The 7,808-nt window shown below is 48.4% G+C and overlaps 1 protein-coding gene across 5 annotated transcripts in view; it reads left to right on the top strand.

Annotated features, from left to right (window-relative positions):
• Positions 1–1,750, top strand: part of Colq (collagen like tail subunit of asymmetric acetylcholinesterase) — a 92,242-nt gene extending 90,492 nt beyond the window's left edge. For 4 of the 5 annotated variants that reach the window (XM_039094440.2, XM_039094438.2, XM_039094439.2 and 1 more), the window contains exon 17: positions 363–1,743. In XM_039094440.2, the coding sequence (XP_038950368.1) occupies positions 363–432 (70 nt within the window). In that variant the 3' untranslated portion in view covers positions 433–1,743. Of the gene's footprint in view, positions 1–362 lie in introns of all 5 variants that reach the window. The other variant, NM_019274.3, reaches the window with a different exon arrangement.
• The last annotated feature ends 6,058 nt before the right edge of the window (positions 1,751–7,808 follow it).

Raw genomic sequence — 7,808 nt, 5'->3', positions numbered from 1 at the left:
CACACTAGCCAAATATTAAGAGCTCACCCATTGTACCAGGCCAATGCTGTCCCTTGGCACAAGTAGAGGACATTTGCATTAGTAGAGAACGATCTCATAAAAAGCATGGGACACCCTTAGGCCTTGAGAAGGGGGTGGGAGTCTCCTAGAGGATGTGTTAACATCGGACTAGCCATCCCTCTCACCTTAGTCTCTCTGCTAGACCTTAAAGTGGAAAACGCCAGAGATCCACACCCCAAATAGAAAAGATTTCCTAGACTTTGGCCCTCGTGGTAGTCTAATGCACTTTTAGAGTGTGATTTTCCCTGCCCACTATGCTGCCTGCTGTCCCTGCCCTGAGCAGTAATTTTGCCTCCCCGCAGATCATACGGAGAACTTCGGTGCACCCAGTATTGCTCCATCGACTCCACACCCTGCCGATACTTCACGTGAGAGGCTGCAGGGACAGGTGGGCTGTGGCCCATGGACCCGTTGGCTGTTTCTCTACCCTTCACATCAAGCTGGCCTTGCCCTCTCCTGGGACAGTGCCCTTTGACCTTCATGTGACAAAACAAGGATATATTCTTGCTGCTACGACATGCTTTTGACTCCGTATGACTGGAAGTTTTGGACCACTGAATCCTGTCTTAATTCTAAGAACCAGAATCCTTCTATACGCCCACCCTGGAAACTTCCCCATCCCCTCCAATCTGGCTAAACAGCTGGCTGTAATGCCTGATCTCTTCTGGAAAGATGCTGGCTCAAGCCGTGGATTTGGCTTAGCACTGTTAAGCATACAGGCATCTACAGGCCTGGCGTGGTTCGTTCTGGTCTCATCCAGGTTTAGGGGTGCTCGTGAACAGGCTTCTGCACCTCCAAGCACATCTGTTCCGACCCAAGGCAGCCAGCTGCTGGGTCTCTCAAGATTTAAGAACCACATCATAGGAGGTGAGAAATTCTCTTGGTGCAGCTCCCAGCTTCAGACCTGCTGAGGGGGACCCTTCAGCTGGCTGGAGCCTGGATCAACTTCATGTTGATCAGTCAGGGGTACGAGAGAGCCACAAGGCCCAAGCTTGGTCCCAGGAAGAGGGTGAAGGCTCAGCTGAGTCACTGCCATGTGACCCCTACCAGAACAGAAACCTTCTTCCTCCCGAAGTTCTCTGAGGGCACCATCTGACCTTGTGCTTCTCTCTGCACCTTGACCTCTGTCTTGACAGTGCCCTCTGCAACCGTGTCCTGTGTGAAAGTCTCACCCCTCATGCCCAGCCCGTGCTGCTGTTTCCTCATGCTGGCTTCCCTGGCTTGGGCTCCACTGCCAAGTCCTTGGCTGCAGGACGCGCCGGTGACTCTCTTCCATGCCCATCTTGCATACCCCTTGTTCCCTCACTGTGTGCCCAACCTCTTCCTTTATCCTGGGATTCTTTTTCCTAAGCCCTGCATTTCTGAGAACTGCCTTTCCCATATTTCATGAATGGGGTTTGGCTCTATTTGGGGAAAACATCGCTTTTTGTCCCCCTCCCCAATGCGCGCACCTGCCTTGCCCCACTACCCAGGCTGCCTCTGGGCTGTGCAAAGCTCTTCAGTGAGCCCAAGCCTTGGGAATTCAGCAGGTGGCACCTTCTCACCCAGCAAGTCCGAGCTGTGAATGGTATTTCCTGAGAGAAATCAGCCTGAGGCTGTCTTCATGGGCAGACAGCTATGCTATTTACTATTCTGGGACTTCTGGGTGGGCAAACAAGAAATAAAGGTGATTCTTGGCTGTGGCTCAGTCTCCCTTGGGTGCTGTTGTGAGTGCTTACTGATCCTGAATAGAGTGGGAAGATTGGATTCAGTTCTACTTCCCAGATTCAGATCTAGAACCACAGAGCACCCAGCTTCCTTGAGAATATGGGAGAAAACTGATGATGTCCACGGGGGTTGGGGGGTAGGGAGGCTTGCCGGACAGTCCTGACTCTAACTGTGCTTAAGGACCTGTTTAAAAGTGGGTGGAGACTTAGTGCCACCTGTAGATCTAGCTAAGAAGCATTCTGTCATGAGTCCCAAACCTTGGGGAAAGGCACTTGAGGCCTTGGGTGGCCTGACCCTCTTCACAGGCAGCCACAGAGTCCACCTGTGCCAGGTCGATGTCCCCTGAGGTAATTTTATGACTAGCATGGAGCTAGATGAGGGGCTATCGTGTGGTGAGAGCATTGGTGGACACTCCCTAAGTTCACACCTGGTGAAGCACCTCTCCTAGCCTCAGGAGGCAGAGTTAGCCAGAGGCTGGACTTTCTTCCAACCCCACCAGCTTGCCTGTGTAGATGCTACTCTGTAACTCTGTCAAGGAACTCTAGAGGTAGGAAGGGATCCCTCAGCTGCCCCTGAGGCTGTTCCCTGAATGGCTGAGATTATGACTAGATCTTCAGAGATGCGATTAGCAACCAAACGAGGTTCTGCCAGCCACAGGGTGGTATTTATTGAGTCACAACTGAAGTTGTGGGTAGGCAGCATTTAATGAAGGCCCCTGCTTCATTTCTCTGTATCCTCTCTGTGGCCAGGGTCTCTTCTGCTAGTGTAAGCTGACTACAGTGTGGCTTCTAGCTCTTTCTGCTCCCCAGCAAGACTCAGAGGAATCGAAAACAACTATTCACAGGTTCTCAACCTCAAAGCCTCCGTTAAATCTTGCCTTTAGACCATTTGTCCTGTTTTGGGTCCCAGGACTGTTTTTAAACAGTCAGAAACATGACGTCTGCTGAATCACTCAGAGCTGGGTTCCTGAACACATACTGGCAAAGCTCACAACATTACACTTAGCCTATCTGAGAGTTCTCCAGAAACATAATGGCTACCTGGCTAACCACCGGGGGTGGTGTGGGGTCAGGAAGGGAGATGGTTCAACAGGTAAAGGCACTCACCACTGGGCTTGATGACCTGAGTCCGATCCCTATAACCCACATGGTAGAGGACAGCATGATGTTCTCTAAGCTCCACACGCGCACCATAGCATGCATGTACCCACATACTTATACACGGATGACAGATACCTGTGATTTAAAAATATTTTAAAAGACAAACTTAGGAGATAATGGGTTTGTTTTTACTTACAATTATAGGCTACAGCCCATCATAATGGGGAGGTCAGGGTGGTAGGAACTTGAAGCTGCTAAGTCATATCCACAGTCTAGAGCCAATTAAGAAACTGATGTGCATGCGTGTGTGTGTGTGTGTGTGTGTGTGTGTGTGTGTGTGTATGCATGCATGCACGTGCACGCTTAGCTCACATTCTCCACTCTTAATTCGGGCTCACTGCCTAGGGAATGGTGCCACCCACAGTGGGCTGGGTCTTCCCACCTCAATGAACATGATCTAGACAGTCCTCGAGGTTGTTGCCACAGATCTAGACAATCCTCCATCAAAACTGTCTTCCTGGGTTCGGTCCCCAGCTCCGAAAAAAAAGAACCAAAAAAAAAAAAAAAACTGTCTTCCGAGGTGCTTCTAGATGGTGTGGAGCTGTCAAAGCTCACTATTACAGATGCAAACACTCTCCATCCCTGTGGCCATCACTCTGGATCTTCTCTCTTTCTGATAGGACATCAGCCACTTGTAGTAGATGTTCAGGAAGACTGTGCATACCCAAGCTCTAGACAGGCTCTGTATGGTCTAGTAAGAGAGGCTGGGTCACAGGGGACCACAGCTGTAGAAAGATGGAGAGTTTAGGGGGTGGGGATTGGATTCCCATATTTGGGTTATTATTTACTGGCTTGGGTCTAATAAATCATCTATCTAGAGAGCCAGCAGTGGGGGTTTTTTTGTTTGTTTTTTTGTTTGTTTTTTTTCCCTTAAAGCTGGTTATGAATGCTGATTTGGGGACCTGTTTGAACCATAGCTCTTAGTGCAAAATAGAAAAAAAAAAAAAAGACAATGGTTCTTATATTGCTGCACAGTTTCCCTACTGGCACGTCCCACCAACAAAACAAAACAAAACAAAAAACAAACAAAAAACAACAACAGAAAAAACCACCGAAGTAGTTTCCTTCACTTGCAGGGTGACAAAATGCCATAACAAGGGACAGCTCTTCATGCCAAGACAGAGGGGACAGGATTTGAGGAAAGATGCGTATAATAAGCTGACTGTAAATTGAACAGTGATGATGTCAGCTCAGAGCACAGCAGGCTACTCAAAATGGATTGACATCAGGCCCCATGGCAAGGTGGGTGCAGGCCCGCTCCTCTCCAGAGTTGAGATGCATAGGGAGTGTTTTGCCTGGAAACCTATCAGGAATTCTGAGGCTAGGAACTGGCCAGTCAGTCTGCAAAGGCCTTGCCAGACAAGCACCAGGACCTGAGTCCTGAGTACTATCTACGGAATCAATGTTTTTAAAAAATAAAGCTGGGCCTGGGGGTGTGCGCTTGTAAAATCATCCCCAAGGAGGCCAACACAGGTGGATCCCTGGGCTCAATGTCCGGCAGGCAGCCAAGCCTAATTAGTGAGTCCCGGGGTAGTAAGAGAGAGACCCTGTCTCCAAAAAAGGAAAAAGGAGGAACAACACGCATTGAGGTTGTCCTCTAACCTGAACACACATGTATCTGCATACATACATACATGTAGAGAGGAGGGAAATAAAACAGGAGAGACGGGGAGAGAAGAGATGGGAAAGAGAGGGAGGAGGAGAGGGGAGAGAGAGGAGGGCGGGGAAAAGAGGGAGAAGGAGAGGAAGAGAAAGAGAAAGAGAGGCAATTCTGTGTTTAGGCTAGAAGTCGAAACTGCTTTTCTACGGCAGCATGACCACGAGACCAAATCTCCCAGGCGACATTGGGATGCTCAGTTCACACCGATAGGCCTTTGAGGCAGGAAGGTGTAACAGGCTGCTTGTTCAGCCCAAGGCTGACCTCTACAGGAATGTCAGGTGAGAACAATAACAAAGGGAGGCTGGAGATCTCCGAAAGGGCAGCCACTGCTGAGAGGAGAGGCCACTTGAAACTGCAGTGACAGAGAAAAGTAACGTCACTTCCTTTTTATTTTTTTAAGCTGGCTTTGTGGTGTCTGCTAAGGCAGGGGCATAGGTGGCTTTGACTCCTTCTTGGCTAAGTGTTTACACTTTGGGTACTAAACTGCCTTTTGACGGTTTCATCAGTAAGAGAGGCCCACGTTCTACACAATTCACTCCCGAGGACACAATCTGTCAGAGGTCAGGCCAGGTCTCCTCACTACCCCGCTGTAACGTTACATGATGTAAACAAAGTATGACCTCTGGAGAAAGCCTAGCAACTGGTACTTAGGGAACATGGTGGAACAGAGTACTTCCTGCCACACACAAGCATCCATCACCCTAATAGCAACCCAGGGAGCACACTGTGCATTTCAATGGAGGACCCCCAAAGTTCATCATGATCGATGGGTCAGCCTATGCCTCAGTGCCTGTTCCTGAGAATCTAGACCTTCCCATCTTGGGTAGTAGGGCAAGCCAGTTTAAATCATCAGCGAGGTTCTTTCTCCCACCCATGTGTCAAGATCAGCTCCTGGGTCAAGGTTCTTGGCCACTGACCAAGGATCTCACTTCAACATTAACTACATATGTGACAGAGGTCCCAGGGGGAAAGGTTCCTTGGCATATGACATAGAGTGAAGCTGGGTGTGGTGGCACTCACCTATGATCCCAGGACTTGGGGACTGATGCAGGAGGACCATGAGTTCAGGCTAGCTGAAGCTACCTAGCAAATTCAAAGCCACCCACACGACTACTTCTAGGTACGTGGAACTGAAGGTCTATTGTAGATAAAAGGGAGAGCACAGCCAGAAGCAGACACATCTGGAAGAGTCCAGAGTGAATGTGGCCGAACTGAGCTGGGCCAGACTGTGTGTGAGTGTGAGTGTGTGTGTGTGTGTGTGTGTGTGTGTGTGTGTGTGTGTGTGGTGGTGGGGTGGGGGAAGCCTTCAAGTATCCAAAAAGAAGCAAAACTTGTATAGCTCAGATATACTTTGTTTCGGTAAATATTAGAAAATGATACGGGGCACCAGAGACCAATACACACTACCTCCTGTTACTCTCTGTCCCCAGCGATCTCTTGCCCCCATGTCTAGACCCCCGTTGGCACCAGCTACTCTCTAGCCCCAGCAGAGCATCTCCCCTCTTGTGACTGTCTGCTGCAAACTCTGCTCACCTTCTCAACATCCGCCCCCTGTAGTCACAACTCCCAGTAACCCGTTAAAATCAAAACTCAATAAACTTGTAATTTATCAATCAGATTTATATCAGTAAATTCTCACTCCACAAAACATCCACACAATAAACTCACAACCAACTGATTTGATGTAAACTGCCCACCTAGATAAGACAAATTGTCCTATAAAACTCCATCCATTATGAACTATTCATAGCTACCTGTGGCCACTTAAAGCCACACAGATCTGGGTCGGCCTTCTCTGTCTCCATCTTGGTTCTTTTCCTCCCTTCTCATTTCTCCCGCCTTACAAAAACTGTGCCCCCGCCTTTCTTTTTCACTGCCCAATCACAGGCCTTGCCTTATCTTGTGCCTGCCCTCACCTGTGTATAGACCTCAATCCACAATACTTAATGGATAACAGACCTCAAACTTGTCAGAGATCTGCTGAATATGTCATTCAAAATGTTTAAGCTTCCCATAACAGACATGCTCCTTCCTAATGGGAACCCAACGGTCCCCAGAGAAAATAAGTGGGCCATAATGCTGCCACCTGAATTGTGGTAACACCTAATCACCGGACAAAGCTTCCCCATGACTCAACCCCACCAGCGCTCTCCTCTAGATGTGGACACTTTGGGGCTGGTTGCCTTACTCTGCCTGGTCAGAGTATATGGTCAGTCCCCCCAAGTTGTTCTTCTACTGAAAAATCTCAGACCTGAATCTGATAGCTGAAGGTCTGAGGAACTATGTGTCTATTGCAGGATATTTGATCCGGAAAAAGCTCGTTGTGGTGTAGTTTAGCTCTAGCACGCATCTTTAACCGAGCCTCTGTAAACAGGAGCTAAATTAAGTCAATAATAAGTTAAGAGGTGGAGCAACCAACCAGTTGACAGGAAGTACACAAAAGGAAGTAGAAATGGGGGACATTGGGCTGAAGGGTATTTAAGGCAGCATGGAGAAGGAACTTTTTCCTTCTGGGATGTCAGTCGGGTAGGAAGGTCAGCTGGGTGCTTTCTCTCCTTCTCTGAGCTAGCGGGTTTTTACCACAGTGTCTGGCTTCTGAGCCTTCATTTGGTAAAATTGAGCAGCTTGGAATTCTGTTTTTGAAACATGTGTCAACTAAAGATTAAACGCTGTTCTATATGATGGCTGAAGGCTAACCACCACTGCCCAGCCACCCAGACACTGGAGCCTAGAGCAACCATCTAGGTAAGGGGAGATTCTCTGCCATTTCAACTGATACAGAGGCCATTCGGATTATACTTCCTGCTACAATGTATCCTTCTCAGGTCTCTGACCGCACTGATGGCTAGACTAACTGTAGCTTTGAAAGTTTAACAGCAGCAGGTAACCAGCTCCTTCCCCCAAGACTGCAGCCACCTTTTTAGTTTATTTCATATATAAAAGTCAGGTCTTGGTGGGTTTTTTTTTTTTTTAGAGCTACTAGGTCTCTTGTTAAGAAAAGGCAGACAGGGACTGGAGAGATGGCTCAGGGGTTAAGAGCCCTGACTGCTCTTTCAGAGATCCTGAGTTCAATCCCCAGCAACCACATGGTGACTCACAGCCATCTATAATGGCCTTTTCTGGTGTGCAAGTGTACATGCAGACAGAACTCTATAAATAATAAATAAATCTTTAAAAAAGAAAAGGCAGCCAGGTCTCCCTTGCTAACGTGCTTCATAGGA

This window comes from Rattus norvegicus, chromosome 16, assembly GCF_036323735.1.
Source record: "Rattus norvegicus strain BN/NHsdMcwi chromosome 16, GRCr8, whole genome shotgun sequence".
Classification (NCBI taxonomy): domain Eukaryota; kingdom Metazoa; phylum Chordata; class Mammalia; order Rodentia; family Muridae; genus Rattus; species Rattus norvegicus.
Note: the sequence above shows the minus strand (reverse complement) of the source record. Positions and strands in the feature narration are given on the sequence as shown.